We start from the raw sequence: 21,704 nt of genomic DNA, 5'->3' as shown, positions 1-21,704 counted from the left end.
GGAGGAAAATGTAAAAAAAAAAACTTGCCTGCCTTAAGAAATATACTTATCACCAAAGAAAAGAGAAAAATAAAACACAAAAGGGAAATATTTGGCAATCTCATTTATTTTTGAGCTATTCAGTCAATCCATTTAATATACATTTTAGAGCTACAATAAAACCCAGTTTATTTACTTATCTATGGCTCTCAGAGGAAATTATTCTTCTTAAAAATATACATTTGTGGGCTTTTTTTTCTTTCTTGTAGCAGGTCTCACTATATAGCTCAGGGTGGCCTTGAATTCATAATCTCTGCCTCAGCCTCTCAAGTGTTGGAATTTCAAACATGCAACCACACCTGACTATTTTATATACTTTATAAAGTGAAAAGTTGATGACTTATTTCTAAATATTACAAGTGAAATATATGTATATGTGTATATATATGTGCATGTACATATATAAGTGCATATAAATACATATATATATAATCATTTACATCCTCTTTTGGGTATACCTGTATTTCTTTCTTATTCCAATTTATTTCAGAAAATCTCAGAAGGGTAAGATTGTAGGTCTCCCTCAGGTTAAGGAATTAATTCTGTCTGAATGACTAATTAAGAAAGGAAAGACAATTTAGAGAAAAAGTAATACTTAACTTTTTTTCCTCAATGCTTTTAATATATAAGACAAAGAAAACTTGAGTTTAACATTATGACTGAACCTTAAATCTTTCCTCTGCAATAAATTCTTTGTTAGAGAAATAATTGTACAGAAACTGGAAATATAGTCTGCATATGTCACTTCAGAAAATAAAGAGAGAATTAAAAGAATGGTTTGTGTGAACTCTGTGAACAAATTTTTTTTAAATATGCAAACTCTGGAAAGAATGTTTTAGCTTACAAAAACAATTAAAAGCACTGCCAAGCAAATATAGCAAGAAGAGTTGAAAAGGATTTGTCTTTTGAAAGAAAGGTGGTGTCCTGAAGGAAAGCTGCATTTAAGAGGCTTTCCTTCCCTTTGAGGAATCCTCAGTCTATGCAGTGCAGGGAAAGAAGTGCACAAGCTGAAAAACCCCATGGTACAATGTGTCGAAGTTTAGAGTTCAGTGCTGCCACAGTGACTGAAAATTGAAGGGAAATCCACAAGCAAGAGGAAGCCTGTGGAGAGTGATGGCCCTGTATTTGCAAATAATCACATTTTAAACCCCAAGATTAACTCTAAAGTGTGCAGGCAGGTGGAAGATTGAAGAGATATAGTAAAAGGCAAAAGCTAGCAGACTTATAGATTAAACAGCAGTTACAACTGATAACCACTGCAAAAAATACAAAGCTTGAAGTTTGAATTTCATCAAGTTAGGGAAACCAGATGAACACAGCAGAATTTTCACTGAAATTCCACATCAAATTGATGTTTTGCCCTAAAAATACGGTCAAAATATGAATAGTCTCATATTGATATCAGGTAAAGAACAAGACACAAAAAATTTAAGGTAATCAACCAGTAATATAAATTCCTACTGGAGCAAAACCCAACATTCTTCAGCAGAATACATAATTTTATAATGTGTCATCAGATAAAGTCCAATAGGCAATAAAACATTACCATACATGCAAAAGTGAACACATAAATAGCAACCACAAGCCAGAAAAATATGACCTGAGTTCAACTGAAAAAATAATTAATAAAAATAGACCATGAGCCAACATGGGTATTGAAATTAGGAGGAAAGTATTTTAAATGCTACTTACAACAAGGTTATGGGCTCAAACTTAATGTAGTAATAATAAATAAAACTATCAAATAATAAATAAAAATATCAAAGGGAAATGGAAAATATAAAAGACAAGGGTAATGCATAATGAATAATTCCTTGGGTACGTCTACACAAACTAACATCCTAAAGAAGACTGAGGATAATATGTGGAAATAACGGAGTGAGTGGGGTAAAATTGTGGTTCCAGAAAGAAAGGAGTGACAAGTGGGAAACCTCATTATTTTCAAAGATGTTATACCTGGAGACAATTCTCCAAAAGTGATGCAGTGAAAGGTTACTCAATGTTCTCCCTCATATGAGAGTTATAGACCTAAAACAAATGCAGTAATTATTATTGGACATGGGTCACACAGTAACAGGACACTATGCACTGGAGGGATAGGGGAAGGGAAGGAAACCTAAAACTTGAATGTGGTTGATATGCTCACTGTAGAGCAGCGAATATACTGACAGAGGCCACTATGAGAAGGAGACAAGGAAGTAGCAAAGAGGTCTGGCAGAGCTAAACCAACATGGGTTGTGACACACTTGTGCATGGAAGCAACACTAAGAATCTCTCTGTATAGCTACCTTTATTTCAAACTAGAAAAATGCTATGTCTTTCTTATTATTCTTATGTTTTCTCTTCAACTAAATTGGAAAACAAGAGAGCAGAACAGGTTCTGCCCAGAAGTTAGTGGGGAGGGGAGGTGCCCCAAATATACTCATGTAAGTAAATGTAAAAACGATAACATAGAAGAAAGAAAAGTAAATAAAGTCTTTAACAGACAAATGAAAAACAAATACGACTGAACATCATTTAAGGATGGAAGAGTTAGAAGTGTTTAGGGAGCTTAGGGATTGAATATATGAACCACAAAATCAAATAAATATGAATAGGGACTGGGGACATGTCTCAAGTAGTAGGACACTACTAAGGCCAAACAATGAACTGTAAAATAACTCTCTGCATTTCAAAGAGTAAATACACTTCACACATGTAATTATACTTCAGAAAACTGCATTCTCTGACCTCAATGGAAATAAGTTAAGAAATTACCAACAAAAATTATATGGAAAACTTTCCAAACATTTGGACATTATACAATATACTTCTAAATAACCTTGATGCCAAAACAGAAATCCTTAAGGAGAGTAGAGCACATTATCTATTCCATAAAAAATAGAAACAAAGTGTATTGATAAAGAAAAATGGTCTAAAATCACTGAGATATAAGAAGTATAGCTATCATTTAGTTAGAAACAAAACCAACAAAATCAAAAGTTTATACTTTAAAAAGATTAATAAAATTGATGTTATTATCAAGACTAAATAAAATAGGAAGGGGAGAAGAGGGAGAAAGAGACCAAAACAAAGAAAAAGGGAAGGAATGAAAAAAGAGGAGGAGAGAGAAGGTGTGCATAAATTCAACAGCTTAGATATATTTTACAAATTTCATTGGTGAGCAAAAACCAAAAATCAATGTACCACAACAAACCAAAGAAGAAAATTTGAAAAAAAATTCTGAATAGTTCTGCATTTATTAAAAATTTTTAAATTCACCAAAAAAAATCTAGCATGAATACCACCACTAAATTCTAGCAACTATTTAAGGAAGACATAATACCAATTCTACAAAACCTCTTAAAGAATATACAGGATGTAGAAATATTCCAACCCAATTCATAAAACTAGTCATCATGATTAATCACGACATTAGAAGAAAAAAGCTGCCAATCAATATTCTGATTATGTAGAGACTCTGGAAGTCTTTTTCCTTGCTGCTGGAAGTATAAAATTGTATCATCTGAAAAATGTTCATTTATTTCTTATGAACTCAAACTATAGAACCCTACTACCCAGAATTCCACTGTTAGATATTACTCCAAAAGAAATGAAAACATGTGTCCTTGAAAAGGCTTACACAAGAATGCATATTCTGTCAAGAGGAAAGCAGATAAACACAATGTGGCATATCTGTACAATTGAGTTCTGTTCAGCAGAAACCAGATGAACAGCACAATACTTCCATGGGTGAATCTCAAAAACCATTAAACACAGTGAAGGAAGCCAGAAACAAAATATGAAATTCTGTGTGATTCCATTTACACACATTTCAAGAATTAGACAAACATAATCTATTGTGATAGGGAACAATTTTATGTAAGAATGGTCATAGATTTAATATGAATTTCTTCTCTTCAATAGTATTTCTGGATTACAATTTTTCTTTTGGACTGCCTGTGGTTAACTTTTGACATTTTTCTGGCTAAGAGGAAGCATATGGCTTGGAGGCACAACACTTTCTTCAAAAACTTTTATTTTTATTTATTTCAATGGCACCAACCTTACTAATGAAAGTTTTGACCAAAGTAATTTTCAAACCACCTTTTAGCATTTAAACACTTAGTGACTATAATTTTAGGAAGATTATGGGGGAGCACAAGCAATTGTACCAATTATTGTTTCAAGAACTCCTCCTCATTTAACACACTTGACCATATGGTGTGTGCTCCCCTATCACAAGTGTCTATCCATGGTTAGGTTATGGATTAAAAAAAAAACAGCAAAAAACAAAAAACATATTTTATTCTGCTGTCAGTACAGGCTACACCAACTGACACTCACCAATTATTATGGGCTGTGGTTCACTTTTTACTCCAACCCCTGCACTCGTGCTGGCTGCAACCTCTACCCGGTATTGAACACCAGGGAGTAATCCACCAATTATTACAGATCGAATCGCTGCATCCACAGTTTTGTTGATATGGAATCGTGTTTCATTTCCTAGACACCAAATCTGCAGAAATAGAAAGTGAAGACAAATAAATATGAAATTATCCTTGCTGGTAATTAGGCTATTTTAACGCATTAAGTATTCATTCAAAGTTGCACAATATATTCTTCAGGCATATAGCAGTATTTGTATATGACGTTTTATAACCCAGCCTCTGTATTTCATTGATATGTGTGTGTGTGTGTATGTGTGTGTTAAAGGAAGAATAACAAGACAAAGTTAGAACTACGACATTTTCTTAGATCTTACTGTCATAATTGTATGTTCATACAGAGTAATTTGGAAGTTACAATGATTCCTTTCAAAACTATGGAAAGTTATCTTTGGTTGCAAATAGCATTTTGGTAGACATTAGGTCATAATTTTTTCTGCTTAATGTATCAAAATTTGTTCTCCACATAATCTGTTATAAATGTGGTGAGCACAAGTTATAGTATCTAAAGAATATAGGTACATATCTAAGTAATTTTGTTTCATTTAAGAAAATATTAACTTACACAGAAATAGTTAACAAGATTAATTGAGCTAAGTTATAGATATTGACTAAAGCAAAATTAAAGCCAATATTTACATTGACACTAATAAATTGTAATATCGATCAAAACATATCTGTACATGTGTGCAGGAGGACAACATGGTGGCAAGTCTTTTGACAATGATGTTAAAGAAAGCAGGCTTTTATTCCAAGTAGAAATCAACATTTAGACAAATTTCCTTTGAGAATACCAAAATCTGTTACTGTAAAATGGTCATTAAAAATTTCACTGTGGCCTGGCGTCAGTGGCTTACAGCTGCAATCCTAGTTAGTTGGAAGGCTGAGATCAGGAGAGCCACGGTTCAAGGCCAACCTGGGCAAATAGTTCATGAGACACCCATCTCCAAAATACCCAGAGCAAAATGTACTGGAGGTGTGGCTCCAGCAGTAGAGTGTCTACTTTGCAAGCACAAGGCCCTGAGTTGCACCAATAAATAATAACTGAATAAATAAATAAGTAAACTCTAATATGTACCTATATTTGTATTCATCGCAAAGACCATGTCATCATCTACATGTGGACACATGTATTGGAATACAAAAGGTTTGTTACTGACTTGGGTAAGTTCTTGAAACTTTTTTAGCAAAATGATTTCTAGGAATTCTATTTACTCACATATGTGTTATCAATGGAATATTTAGCTCTCATCCAAATATATACTTCACTACCAAAATGTGACAGATTTGTAATGAGTTAGAATTTTTTTAATTTATGAGGAAATTCATCATATCATAGAAAATTATTAATATGGGAGTTTAGGATATTAAGTATTGGATGATACAAAAGCTATTCTTAACCGCATTAAAAAAAACACACACACATACGCCAATCTTCTATCACCATGTCTTCCCCTCCATGTTTCTAAACCCCACAATATCTTTCACAGAATTCTAGTAATGTCTGTTTTTAGGAGAAAGGCTCCATTCTCTAATTCTTCTCTAATTCTTTGAAGACCCTCTTCTAATTCTTTGAAGGTACTGAATCACACTATACCAGAAAATCACTCCACTCTTGAGGTTTAGTTATATAACTTTGTGTATATGTGACCTTGAAGTTAGGTTCTAATTCCCTATGCATTTTTCCCTTACTTAACATACAAAGATATACTTACTTTGGAATAAACTGAGTAACAGACAATTTAGGTTTATGTTCTGATCCTATATGACACTGAGTTTTCCGCAGGAGATTTTATCTGTGAGCATGCCTTCTTCACCCTGGCCTACCTTATATTCTTGGATGATTCCGTTCTGGTGGTCTGGAGGTGGAGGATCCCAGGAAACACTGATGCTTGTGCTATTGTGGCTTCCAACTGTCAGCACAGTGACAGATTGTGGAGGGGCACTTGGAGCTGCAGAAGAAATACATGGAGTAAACACAGACTCTAAGTCATGGTGTGCATTAATGCTGTCTTCAGATTATGAATATAAAGACAAAATGTGCAAAGTCCTAGATTGGAGTAGTTCTAAGTCTGCAAACAGTATTCAACAGTGGCCTTATTGTAAAAAAAATACACTTTAACTTAAATGCATAGTTTTAAATCCAACACAACATGTGAGGTAATATATACTTGATAAAATATTGAACAGCTAACATTCTAATAAGTGGATTTTATAAGATGTGCCCAACACTGGGGTAAGTGTCATTTTGAATTCTTCTACTAACCAAAGGATGTATTTCCATTTTACAAATGAGGAAGCAAACTACTAGGAGAGACTTATTGACGTGAATGGACAAATGAGAATTTGAGCTCAGAGATGTCTGATTCTAGAGCTTCGATTATTTCAACTCTAATAGGTTATGTTTCTGAAAAACACACAAAAAGTGATTCCAACCAAAAATATTCTGAAAACATACATCATGCAATTTTATCAGATATTACTTCTGAATGGTAGCACTTTTTTTGTATTGTCTTAGTTTATGTTCACTAAATAAAAACAGAAACACAGCTATAAACTTCACTGACAATGAAAACCAATGCTTTTCTCTTAATACCTGGAAAAATAATTGATTGTTATTAACTGGTCCATAATTTAAGATTTAAAACTTATTTTGTATGGATGGGCAAGGAAACTTGCTATAAATATGAAAATGGGTTTCTGCTGGGTCAAATGTGAAATGGGCAGATTTTGATTTCCTACAATAATTCTCATCCTTTACAGTTTCTCCTGTAACTAATTACAACCATGCTGAAGAAAGATGAGTGGGAAGCAATTCCTGATTTTAGACTGCAGTGTCATCCATTGAGTGAACTGAAGAGCTAAGAAGTACTAAGTTGAATAAAAATTCATCTATTCTCAGTGAATCTCAGAATTTAAACTAAAAAGACACAGAGGAAAACCAGAATACTACATAAAATCCTTCATGACAGTTAAAAAATCAAAATATTTGTGGCATTGATAGATTTTTCTATAAAGGCATTAATGCTTTCCCAGATCTATACAGTTCAATCTCTTGACAATAGCCTAAAAAATATTTTAAAGGCCCATTGATACCATCTCCAGTGCTTGGTAAATTTGTCATGCCATATTTCATTGAGATATGACCATATTTACATTGTGATACAGGACACAGACACATGCTAATACAATTTGCTCTTTACTGTTACCCTATGTGACAGAACTCCAAAGTATGGCATGATGACATAAATCTGACCACTTGACTACCAGCCTTGTAGTTATTAAGCAGCCTGCACTACAGAATAACAATTTTGAAACTGGCTTTTCACTCTCCTTGCAGCTGAGTTGGCAGGAACACCTTGCCTTCTTCCTGACAGATCAATTATTCCAGTGCTCAACTACATTTTATAGATGTGAAAGAACCCAAATCACTGCTCATCATTCCCAGACATAGTCCAGCTGAGTTCCATTTGTTACCTTCATAAGGTTACAAAAATCAGAGATGAATGTGTGCTGAGTGGTAACAAATGACTAATCCAGAGGAAAAGTCTCACTGCAGTGAAACTGGTTTTTGGAAGAATCAAACACAACATTATGTATTAAAAGAATCAACCCAACTCATTAACAGTACCAATGTTCAACATAAGGTAAAATTTAATGGTGGATAAAAATATTCTTATTAATTTTTGTAACTTTTTTCTTTTCTTCAGATACTCTAAAAGTAGACTAATAATACATTCAAAATAATATACTTCTGTCCATGTCAATGGACCACAATGTAAAACAGTGTGAAGACAGTATTTTTCTGTGTGTCATATTACAGGATATGCATAATTATAAGCTTTTGGGTCAAACATGAACAGTTACTTGTGTGACCTATATCCATTTTCTCAAAGCAGTTTTGAATATCATTTTGAATGAAATATGTCTACAGGAAAGGCTTTTTGTGGGAGATGTGCACACAAAATTAGTAGAAAGCAGAATTTGGGGATTGGATTTTTATTTTTCATTTCACTTTTTTACTTTGGTTTAAACCTGTCATTTAGTGAAGGAGCACCAGCAAATGGACTGGCTCAAATCTACACTAATCTAATAACTTGACTTTAAAATATCTGAAGTTAAAAGAAGTTCCAAAGTTGGGGGACAAGTTTAGTAGGAATAGAGAAGAGAGAAAATACCTATTGGAAACATGCATAGAGCCTTCCAAACTAGAAATTATGGGTCAGACTGGCAACACCTATAGCAAAAAATGACTGATAATATCAGCATTTACTATACCAGAAAGAGAGAGAGAGAGAAAGAGAGAATAATCACTATGAATAGCCTGTGCTTTTGGGTTTCCTATAGCATGTCTTTTAATATAAATATTTAAATACATACATTAAAATATAAACATATATGTATACACGTCTGTATATATATATTATGGAACTATAATCAAATTCAAGTGAACTGGGTTTTAGGGCTGTGGCTCAGGTGACAGAATGCCTGCTTAGCAAATACAAGGCCCTGAGTTCAAACCCTAGTAACACAGAAACAAAAATAATTCCAAGTGCACTGAATCATATTAGGGGAAAATGTTTATTCAATAAAAATCAAATTCAGATTCTATTTTTAGAGGTTTTACAGTATTATCAGATTCTATGCAATTCTAAGGAGAAAATGACACTTCTAAGACAATAAACTCAACCTATGAAAATAATTGGTATAATTGAGGTATAAATTTGTTTTAAATTAGAAGTTTGGATATTGAACTTGGTGTGGTAAGGCACAACTATAATCCCAGTACTCAGGGGTCAGGAGAGAGAGAGAGAGAGAGAGAGAGAGAGAGAGAGAGAGAGAGAGAGAGAGAGAGACAGAAAGAAGAAAGAAAGGAAGGAAGGAAGGAAGGAAGGAAGGAAGGAAAAAGAAAGAAAGAAAGACTTGAAAACTGACCTTCTTCAGTGGTACGAATAGTTTTGGATTCACTATCCATTCCTTGGAACTCATTAAAATATGGTCGAACTTTAATTTCGTAAGTCACTCCCTTTTTCAGATTGACTAAGACAGCGCTTCGTTCAGTCGGGACTTTGGCATCTAAATTCTGCCATGAAGTTGTAGCTTGCAGGCCTGAAGTCTGACGATACATCACTCGGTAGCCTTGAATAAACTGGGGCTGACGATCCACCTGAAAAACAGCATTTGAAACTGAAGGGAAGTTTGTTAGGAACCAGGATGGGTCCATCCTCTTTCCTTTTTCCCTCTTAGTCCTCATAACTACTGTTTAAGTGATACCATGTCTTTCTTCATTTCCATACTTCTAATAACCTCCTCCAATTCTCAATTCAGGTTTCCCTAAAATTATTTTCAAAAAGAAGAGTGAACCACCTCTCTCCCCGGCTTAAGACCCCTCACAGTACCTAACATAGCTTGCATGGATTATTGCCAGTTGGTGCCAAGGGCCAGTCCTATCATTTTTCTAGCTTCATTTTTCTCATTTGTTTGCCCTTTCCTGCATTTAACAATTTCCATTTTTGTGGTTTTATATGTGCTGGGCCATTTATCAGGAATTTCCATTCTCATCTCTTTCCATTCCCTAATATCGTCACACACTCAAAACATATTTTGTTGAATTCCTACTAGTAAATGCCAGAAATTCTGCTGAGTTCTAGGGTTAAGATCAGCAATGGAGGCTTTGTCAAGCTCTTGCCCTCATGAAGTTTAGCCTCAAGGTGGAAGGTGATATCTAACAACCACTCAAACAATGATCAAGTTACAATCGTAGCAATTAAGCTTGAGTAAGTGTTGTGAATGAGTTGTGCCAGGAAGTAAGCAAACTTACAGCAGAGGGAAAACTGGTAGAGTCAGAAAGGGGAGATAATTTCCCCCAAAGAAGTCACAGGTTCTCCTCTGCAAGGAGATAATTATAGAGATAGAAAGCAAAAACTCCCCATGGGTGGAAAAGGCATATGACAAGAGATTTAAATTGTGAAGCTATATCTGTTTTAAATGCATGAAAAAGCTTATACCCATTACCAATGTTAAATAAAAAGATTTTATTGATTTACCGGCTTTTTACAACTTTAATAGTTTCACTCAGTACATTTTGAAAGCCATTTTTAATAACAATCTGAGATTTGGAATTTGAAAATGTCTATCAAATAGAAGTTTAAAAAGTGTTTTTTTTTTGCTTTTTAATAATTACATGAAAATCAAAAATAAAAATGAAACATGTTCTCATTATTTATTTATTTTTGGTGGAGCTGGAGTTTGAGCTCAGGGCTTCACACTTGAAAAGCAGCGCTCTACAGCTTGAGTCACACCTCTAATCTGTTTTGCTCTGGATTATTTGGAGATGGTGTCTCAAGAACTATTTGCCTCAGCTGGCCTAGAACCTCCATCCTCCTGATCTCAGCCTCCCAATTAGCCCGGTTTACAAGGATGAGCCATCAGTACCTGTCTGAAGCATGTTTTCTTTATGTACTTCTAGCACAAATATTTACAGAGGTTTTATAATTGTTTAAGTTTCATGATGAAAAATACTTTAATTTTTAAAAAAAGAATTTTAAGCCAAGTTATGGAAACAGCCGAGATGCCCCCCTACTGATGAATGGATCAAGAAAGTGTGGTATCTATACACAATGGAATTTTATGCAGCCTGAAGAAGAACGAAATGTTATCATTCGCTGGTAAATGGATGGAATTGGAGAACATCATTCTGAGTGAGATTGGCTTGGCCCAAAAGACCAAAAATCATATGTTCTCCCTCATATGCGGCCATTAAATCAAGGGAAAACACAACAAGGGGATTGGACTTTGATCACAAGATAAAAGTGAGAGCACACAAAGGGGATATGAGGATAGGTAAGACACCTAAAAAACTAGGTAGCATTTGTTGCCCTCAACACAGAGAAACTAAAGCAGATACCTTAAAAGCAACTGAGGCCAATAGGAGAAAGGGACCAGGAACTAGAGAAAAGGTGAGATCAAAAAGAATTAACCTAGAAGGTAACACACATGCACAGGAAATCAATGTGAATCAACTCCCTATATAGCTATCCTTATCTCAACTAGCAAAAACCCTTGATCCTTCCTATTATTGCTTATACTCTCTCTTCAACAAAATTAGAGATAAGGACAAAATAGTTTCTGCCGGGTATTGAGGGGGTTGGGGGAGAAGGAGGGGGTGGGGTGGGTGGTAAGGGAGGGTGTGGGGGGAGGGGGGAGAAATGATCCAAACTTTGTATGCACATATGAATAAAAAAAAAGAATTTTAAATAATATACACTGCATTGACTTGTTTCTATAAATGCTTGATTTAAACATAAACTATAACAGTACCTTCTCCAATTAACACCCCATATTAGAGTTTAATAGCAATACTGTAAGAAGCTTTAAACTTGACATATTTCACTGTAACATGAAATGTTAAGATTAATGGAAAAGATATGAAATAACCTCATTTCAGGAAAGTTGCAGAGAAAGGGGAAATAGAGATGGTGACAGAGATGGTAATTTATTTCAGCTTTTAAAATGTTTCTTAACCCAATTGTCAGTATGTTATAAACAAAGATACTCTTTTGTATATTAACTGCTAACATTTCTTTTTTTAGTTTCAGAATTTTTTTTTTAATGAAGGCAGCAAATCAATGAATGTTAGATGAAAATATTACCTTTAAAAAATACAAAGTGCAGAACTTCAATGAAACTGGAGTAGAATAAAAGAATATTTTCCTATGTTTGGTATATCCAAGCTAGAGCACTCCATTAGTTGGTGGGTAGAAGAGTGTGTGTGTGTGTGTGTGTGTGTGTGTGTGTGTATACATATAATTAATCTTAGCCTCCCAAATGTGTCTTAACAAGTAAGAATTCCTTCACCCACTTGACAGCTTTCTAAATCTTAAAGATTTTCTGGAATTAGTGCCACACTCATATGAGATTATATCAAGAAAATGTTAGCCTGGGTCTACCATGGAAGTTTATGACCTCAGGGTCAGTCCTCCTTTATGCCACCAGTTTGTGTTTGTATAAACTGACACATTTTTTTAAAAATCAGTATTTATTCTGACATCATAAAACAAGGCAACCAAGAAGCAGAAAGTTAAATTTATGAGACCCAAAGAAAGATGCCTTTCATCAAAACTGTCAAAGTTCAAAAAAATCCTTCTAGCATATGTTAAAACAACATTAAGCTTACATTTATAAACTTCTCTGCATTTTCTTTAAGTGAATTTATATACTGAAAGAAACACATAACTCACAATAATAGCTTGTTAATACTGAAAGAAGCAAGCTGTGTTTTTAAGAAGAACATTAAGCAGCTGTTTCCAGATGAAGGGAGTGTGTAAATCAGGGTAAATTGGTTTTATCCATGTTTGGTTTTCATTAATTAAGTGTTTTAGGGACTTTATGAAGCTAATGTTTACTACACAGCATTGCCTTGCTCACTTCAGTGAGCACTGCCTTCAACCAATATGTAGCAATGGGGTAATGGCCTTCTTAATAATGCAATCGTTTAACTTAATTCTGTGCAGTTGCAAGGCATTATTGGAAGGGAGGAAATTTGTTTTCACCAGTGGAAGCAAAAATGAAAATGCTAACATTCCCTTAAAAAAATAGGTGTACTTGTATAGCACACATGCTCTGTACCACTAACTTTTGGAGCTCATTTTGACAGGTGATCATTTTCAAGTTAAATCAAATGCTTCTTAGTACTTTTATTAACATTCTGATTTTAGAAGGTGTTCTTTTTAGAGTTGATTACAATCAGAGTCTAGCCACAAATTTAGAGTTATGTAAAACATGAATGAAGAGAAGTAAATGACGAGAAAACTTCAGACTTCCAAACATAAAGCCTCCATTTGAATTAGAGTTCAGACTCTTAACCTTCCTGAGCCTCAACATATTTCAGTTGCTCAGATAATTGCGACATCACAATGGCACAGAAACTGTGAGATGATTAATTTAAGTAAAAGCACTTTATTAGCTTTAGAGATGTGCAGTGATGCCACAACTTTGTTTAAAGGAGGAACACACTAAAAACAGGGAGGAGAGTATATGTAGCCCTCAAACCAGCATTTCCATTGAATATCTTAAGTGAGATACTAAACAGTTACTCTTTTCAATTTGAAGAATAAGATGAAAACTAAAACCTCCATCTAAGCTGGAATTTCAATGTAAATTTTCTTTGATGGGCTGAGCTGCTAAATTACTGATCTCGTTTTAGTAGATTTTGAAAGTTGAGTTTGAGAAGCATTCTTTTCAATCCTAGTATTGTGATGCTTAAGAGGCAAAGGGTCTATGATTCTTTCTGTCTTATAATAGCAACAAAAATAAACTAAAATAATCATTATTTAGAGTAACATACATTTCTCTTTATATAGTAGCTGTTATCTTAAAATTTTTTGCCTGCCTTCATTGTAACAACGGTCATTTTTAGAAAGTAGCCATTGTTAATTTTTGTTGCTGTAACATGAGCCTGCGGGGAGTAGTTTTTTCCAGTACAAACTTCATGTGCTTTTGATAACGGAATCCTGAAAACTGTTGGTGAACCACCTCAGTTGCCCTCAAATCTTAATATGGGCTGAGAGAATATATCCTGTCCTTCAAATCTCAGCACACCTGTAACTCGAATACCAACAGTGTGATAGTTTAAATAAATGGTACATTTAGCAATTTGGAAATATTACCTGAAAATAAAATAGTAACAATTTTTCGGCGATGGACCCCACCCTCAATCTGATTTTTCTTTCACTGAACTGACTTGCTTCAAAGACATTGTTAACTCATATGAGAGTATAAACTCGTGGGGAACAATACCAATTGAATTGTTTATGTTTTCAGACTAAAAATGATGTAGAAAAACAACTTAATAGAAGGCTATTTAATGAATATTTAACAATAGACATTCTGCTGTAGAAAAAAACAGAAAAGAAACAAACTCTAGACTCAGAGAAGTCACTGTCCATGAAGGAGATAGATATGCAACTAATAATGACAATTCCCTTTCCTGGAGGAACTCTCAGTTGACTGCCATGCAACTTTGATCTCATTTTACACACATAACTTAGCGAATTTTAAAGTGATTAACTCCATAAACACATTGACCTCATTTCTTACCCAATTATTTTCCTCACTTAGAAGCAGCTTGAGAGAAGCCCCCTCAGAACTCCCAAAATGTTTACAGTTGAGAAAGAGGAAAAAGACCAATGAAAAATACAATTATTTCCTTGGCTTGGTTGGTTTTGTATCTAGTTGAAGACACTGAAAGATTGAAAAAACATGGCAGATACTCCCTCACTGAGACAATGGAATAATGATGAAAGAAGGAATTATGTTCCCCTCATGGGAACACAGGAATAGAAACCATTATATGACAAACATGGAATACATTTGTACAAAATTATATAAAAATGGAATTAGAACTATTATAATCCTAAATAATCATAATTAATCTTGAAACATTTTGAGCTTAGTTGTACTTTTTTAAAGGATTACCCAATTTTGTACTCATCAGCCAGAAATTTGATTATGTGGTGTGATTTAAGAAGTAATGGATTGTACCACCCAGAATCATATGCAGAAATTCCTGCCATTAACAGATATTCTTTTCAACTAAATACTTATTTATAGTTTCTGTTTTTAAGTAAAAGCAGATTTAAAGTCAGGGAATTCTAATCTGATATTTACCTATAAATATACTTGGGACATTATGAGTATTATTCAATCTGTTTGCCGTAGTCATTTTATAAAAGTGTATGACTGGAATAATCAGCTGTGTTATTTTAGTTTCTCCTGTTCTTAGAAAATAATGCCTCCATATATCCTAATCTAGCTGTAGAAGAGTGATGATGAATATTAGGTCTCAACTTGACATCATTGATGCCACCTTAAACTCTGCCTGACCCTAGAATTGTTTGGCTTCAGTAGAGACAGCCCCTCCCAGGGAAATGTCTTGTTTCCCAGCACCTGTGTCAGAACACAAGACCTACTCCTTGACTACCCCCAGCACAATCCTATTTTTGCCATCCATCCATTATTGAAATGTCCTCTTTCCCAGCACATGTACCAAAACACAAGACCTAGCTCCTCAATGACCCCTAGCAATACACAATGAACAAGCCAACACTTACCAGGTCCTTCCTCTCCTGTAAGACCCTCTCTACAAGAGTGAACCATTTCTTTGTCTCTTTTTCATTTTAACAGTGACTTTTTTGGTGCCTAAGACAGGGTTAATCACTTCTTTCACTTAAATTTTTTTGTGTACAATGTGCATTAATCTGTTATGGCATTTTTATCATGTGTATTGTCGTTAAGAATTTGCATGTATCTCTCAACTAGGTTTGTGCCCCATAAATAGCACTCCTCTACATCTAGAACATAATTGATTCTCAAAAAGTGCTAACTGAACTGAATTTATTCAATGGAGTAATTATTGAGAAGACATCAGAACAATTCCCTCCATTGTATTTTATACTTCAAACATATCTACTCCAGAGCTGAGAAAAATAGCTAGTTTTTCATTTTCAATCCCATTAGTTGAGAGAGTTGAAGGGAATGAGTGATAGACCTGTATCCCTAATTGACTTGGACTCCAGTGGGGAGAGAAAAGTAATGCTTTACACTCATTGTCCTCCTTCCACGTACATAACAGCAAAACAATAACAACAGAGACACAACTACAAATACAATCTAAATAAATAGTAATTAAAGTGAAAATTATTCCAGGGACACCTACTCAAATTACTTACAAAAACTCTGCCACATTCAGAGGACTTTAAGCAGGTGCACTCTTCTAACATCCTAATATATTTCTTTATTCATTTTTAGAATTAACAATGGAGACGGCTTAGATATAAACAAGGTGTTTGTGCTAACTATATGAGTCACAAAAATAGCATATATCTCCTCTCTAAACAGAGACATAGACATACAAGTATTAGTGCTCTCTAATAGAACTAATACCTTATTTTTGTGCTACCTATTGTTTTCATTGCAGTGGTTACCAATGGATAAAATATTTTACATTCTGAAATAACAATGTGCCTTTTGACACATTTAATAATGCATGGCATATGAACTTTCTCAGCAGATACTGAAATAACATTTTTTTTCTTAAAGCACACTAATTTTCTTTTTTTTTCATTTTTATTTTGGAGGTACTACAGTTTGAACTCAGGGCCTATTGTTTACAATAAAGGCACTCTACCACTTGAGTGACACTCCTGCATAAAAACCACTAATTTTTTTACTGTAAATGAAATTATTAAAATGACATTAATATTTTGTAGTGATGCTATGTAAGTTTCAGCTAAAAGAAAATAAAGATGGTTGATTTAAATTTAGAAAATAACTTCACAAACATTAAAATATTTTTTGCTTCAAATAACACCATCAGGAAAATAAAAGCAAATCACAGACTAGAATTATTTGCTAATCATACATCTGATAAGTGACATATCTAGAATATGTAAAGAATCCTTAAAACTTTTTAAAAAGAAGACAGATAATCTAAATTGAAAATCAACAAAGAATTTGAATAAACACTCATCATAAATAAGACATACAAACAAATGCCCAATGAGCACATGAAAACTTAACTGTGTCATTAGTCAATCAGGAAATGCAAGTCAGAATCACAATGATATATCTCAACACACCTAATAGAATAGCTATTACCAAAAAGATACAGAATGATAGGTGTTGATGGGGATGGGAGAAAAACTGAAAGGATTTGGAAAAACAACATCAAAACATTGCTGGCTAGAATACAAAAAGTATGACCATTTAAAAAGAATTTTGGCAGGTCATGAAAATGTTAAGTGGGGAGTTACAATATTACACAATTCTTGGGTGTCTGTCAAAAGAAATGAAACTGTATGTCCACACGAAGACTTGAACACAAATATTTGTGAAAACGTTACTCATAATAGCGGAAAGTTGAAACAATCCAAAGGACCATCAACTGATGAAGGGATAAAGAGAATGTGATACATCCGTAAAATGGGACTTCTAGATTTAAAAGGTACAGAATGGAATAGAATAATGGTGTATTGTAAGCAACAAAGTACTGATAGGTTCCATAATATGGATGAACTTCAAAAACATTATTCTGGGTGAAAGACGAGATACAAAAGATGTCACGGTATATGATTCCATACATATGAGAGGTCTAGTATACCCAAATGCATGGATAGAGAGTAGATTACTAGTTTCATAGGTTCAAGATTGGAGGAAAAAGGAATGATTACTAACAGCCTTGGGAGCTGATTTGCATTTTTGTTTTGTTTTCCTTAATTAAATAGACTAGATTTCATGCAGACTTGGCTACTATATGTAAATCTGGCCATAAAACCTAATATAATCTTTGAAAACTCACCGTCCATGTGACCTGAACAGTAGTGGGAGTCAGTACAACTGGAGTATGAAGACGAACAATGACATCTCCCAGTTCTTTCTGTACTTGTCTGTGGTCCACTCCTTGTGCTGGTGGGCTGATATCTGCGGTTAGATAAGATAACCAATCCCAATTTCAAAAAATTATAATAAAATTACAACTTATTTTACATGAGCCTATATTATGCATTTAGAACTAATTATAGAAGGAAATTAAAATTTTGTGACAAAAAGCATTTAAGCATATATGTATACACATAAAAGGTCTAGAATATGCATATGTATATATATACATATATATGCATATAGATACATACATATATATATATGCAGACATATCTATAAATTCCACAATGGTGAGACATAATTTGAGAGATATTTATCATCATCAAAATGTATTCACAACAGAATGCTTACACTCCCTCACCCACCACTCAAGTACAGATACATTGCTGTGGAAAAGCATTAGAATGATCATTTTGAAAGGGTAATGTGTGTGTTCTACGACTTCTCTGAAATGACAAATTGCAGACTTTTAAATTCATCAAACTGATATTATATAGATATTGGTACACTGAAAGATTTTCCCGTGTAGTAAATTGGAACATGTCTAAAAACTGGAATTAGGAATTTCCCAATCAACAGGCTGTGTTTTCCTACACTTTGAATAAGTTCAGTCTGGGAACACGGACAGGAAAGAATTTGAGAAACTGGGAAAGTGAATTATGTCATTAAAAGCAAATTGAATAGAGGTAAGAAGAGAAAGAGCTCCTGAAATTCAGACAAAGTGATAAATTTAGAATACAGATAAAAATGCTCCAAAGTAATACAATTCGGCCATAAGTCCAATATCTGAAAAGAGATCAGACAGCTGCATTGGGGGGAACAAGGGGATACAAGAAGAAAGAATGACAATATTTAGACTGTTATGTACTCTGCCATACATTGTTACATCTCCTTATTCGCCATTCACCTAAATACTACTGTATTGCCCCATGCAATAGTATATGTTCGGTGTCATTAAGAAAAAATGATAAATTATATGCATTTAAATTATAGGATTTAAATCAAATTGACTTCTTTAACTGTTATACTTCAATGTTATGGTGATTTTTTTCTCAAACTAAGGAAGGAAGTTCAACTTAAAATGATTTATTCTTAATCTTTTATACTACTTTCTGAGGTAACAATGTAACATTCTTGCAGGAGTATTTTTAAGTGCATATCATAACTATAACTTAATTTGAGTAAACTAGCTCAAATTTAGGCATACTTTAGAGATAATGTTTTCATTTCCACTTTTTTCATCCTCAACATAAACAGCAAAGTAAAGTATTAGTTGATTTAGGAAAAAAGTTTCCTTTATGTGACTAATATTAATCTTTGCTGATATATATATATATGATATATATATATATCCACACACAGACGTACATATATATGTATGTATATGTGTGTACATGTGTGTGTGTTGATGGAATGACTATTTAGTAACCTTAATGAAATACAATATTTCTAGATTCTATAGTATTTAATATCTTTGAAAAAATAAGCGCTCATAAAACAAAGTGTCCTTTGAAAAGTCATGCTTTGCAAAGCTCAAAGCTGCTGAAAGTGTGGTATCAAAAATGATTAAGACATTCAGACACAAAGTGAGTTTTCCTACTAAATATCTGTGAAGAGTACATAAGTATTTTACTCTGAATAGTCTCTCAAGTGGAAAAAGCAAGATCACAAACAATTCTTCATTAATCTTTTTTTGACCTTTCCACTGAGAGTTATTTTATGAGTCAAGATTTAGTGACTGGCATACATAGTGGATGTTTAGGAAGGTCTGCCAGACTTAATCATATCCTAAGTCTTCCTCACTCTGTGATTCCCCTAGCATACCTTGAAGCTATGTACAAAAATTATTTGTATTCACACAGGTATAAATTATCTAGGTACTATTATTTTTTGACTTAAAACTGTATACCTCTTCCATTTCATGTTCAATAATTTAATTTACTCATTAAATTCAAGCACAATAAAAGCAAATGTATCTAGGTAAGGTAAAATATAACTACTTTCAGGTTTTCAAATTCTTTGTTGCGCTTTTTCTCTCCCTGCAGACAGGTTCTTTACCTGCAGGCCCTTTATCATCATGGAAAATTAATCACATTCCTGCTTAAAGAACAATAGCAAAGTGGCATTCCCTCCTCCCTTGACTGTCATCATGTCAGCAACGTTACAGTCACATGGCGACTTTATTTCACTTGATTTCTTTAAAGCACCCTTCTCTGTTATAATGGCATGTTAGTTACTACCACTGAACTACATTGTAATTATAATAATATTTTATGGCTGCATGGTGCTTTTCATAGCACAAAAATACTACTTTGAATTATATCTTGTTCAAAGCCTTTTACATATTAGAAATAATTAACCCTTTCTTAAGAACCCCATGGGTTCTGTACACAAAGGCACCATTTTCTATTGTATTAATTCCCCTCACCCTCTATTAGAAAGGAAACTACAATGTCGCAGTTACATTAAAACTCAAACTCCAGTGTTCTCAGTACCAAGAGACGGGTTACTAAAGATAGTAGGAGGAAATCTTCCATTTTGAAGTTAATTATATTTTAATATTCTGGGGAGTTTTATGTTAGTGGAAATAATGCTGAACTTGGAAAGAAATCAGTGATTTACTGTTTTCTGAAATAGATTACTATTTAAAACAACCGATTAAATAAAATGCATTGAAGAGATGGTTGTTAAACTTTAGCACTGGGAGGGCATGTTAACATAGACACAGGCCTAACTCCAGGTTTTTTTGACTTGGAGCTTAAAAATCTGTGTTTCTAAAGTTGCAGGGAACACAGATGCCACCTATTCAGAACTTACACTCTGAGAGCCACTGCACTATAGTGGAGGAAATGCAGGAAGTAATTTTGACACCCCTATCTGGGCCATCTATCCATTAAAGATCTCTTCTTTCCTATTGTATAACTTATATAAAGAAAGAGAAACACCTTTCCTCCACTGGAAATATCATGAAGCCCTAACTGAATTGATTCACTTTTACTACATAAATGTGCCCAGCTATTGTTTTAATTGCATATATCCAACATTGAAATCTGTCAAAGTCATTTTAAGAAAGGAAGAGGGAGAAGGAGATTAGTGGAGGGGATAAGCCAAACCGGAGTACAATATATGTACACATGGAAAAGTCACAACAAAACCCCCTGTACAGCTATCATATGCTGATAAATACATTTCAAAGTTTGCATAAATCCTGAAAGTTCTGGAAAAAGGACACATCTTAGAGTGAACAATAAACTTTCTTCTCTTTCACTGGATAAATTCTAGTGACTCATTCTAAAAAAATTAATGCACATGCAGTTAGTTTTTCTCATGCAACCTCTGTTATAGAATGATTGATGATCCCTTCTAGAGCCAGCCAGGGTTAGAGACATTGAAATTACCTTGTGTGCGCACAGGATCTGACATAGAGCTCGGATCACTGAGACCTTGAGGGTTGATCGCTCTGACCATGAACAAGTAGATTGTATTGGGCCTCAGTCCTCGCACAGTGTACAGGGTGGTCTTTACATGGTTTGCCACTGTCTGCCAGCTATTGCTCACTGATTGGCTAAAATATGAACAGAACAGTCATGTAAGGAATGGTCAGAAAGCCATTGGAAATGGAATTGGGTATCAATGACAAAGGTTAATGGCTGAAAATTAAACATACACACACACAACACTTGAAGTGTTCAGCCCAATAAATGAAACATTTGGATGATTTCAGTTTATTCAACAACAAAGCCGAGCCCACCTAACGGAAGTGCCATGCACAACAAAATTAAACTCAGCCCAGGAGAT

General features: G+C 34.1%; 1 protein-coding gene across 24 annotated transcripts in view; it reads right to left on the bottom strand.

Annotated features, from left to right (window-relative positions):
- Positions 1 to 21,704, bottom strand: part of Robo2 (roundabout guidance receptor 2) — a 1,713,446-nt gene that overhangs the window by 67,278 nt on the left and 1,624,464 nt on the right. For all 24 annotated transcript variants that reach the window (XM_074072902.1, XM_074072901.1, XM_074072897.1 and 21 more), the window contains 5 exons: positions 21,305 to 21,471; positions 17,824 to 17,945; positions 9,402 to 9,633; positions 6,294 to 6,418; positions 4,366 to 4,537 (listed from right to left, as the gene is read on the bottom strand). In XM_074072902.1, the coding sequence (XP_073929003.1) occupies positions 4,366 to 4,537; positions 6,294 to 6,418; positions 9,402 to 9,633; positions 17,824 to 17,945; positions 21,305 to 21,471 (818 nt within the window). The remainder of the gene's footprint in view (positions 1 to 4,365; positions 4,538 to 6,293; positions 6,419 to 9,401; positions 9,634 to 17,823; positions 17,946 to 21,304; positions 21,472 to 21,704) is intronic.

The sequence above is a fragment of the Castor canadensis genome, chromosome 5, assembly GCF_047511655.1.
Source record: "Castor canadensis chromosome 5, mCasCan1.hap1v2, whole genome shotgun sequence".
Lineage (NCBI taxonomy): Eukaryota > Metazoa > Chordata > Mammalia > Rodentia > Castoridae > Castor > Castor canadensis.
The sequence above is the reverse complement of the archived record's forward strand: the minus strand, read 5'-3'. Positions and strand labels throughout refer to the sequence as shown.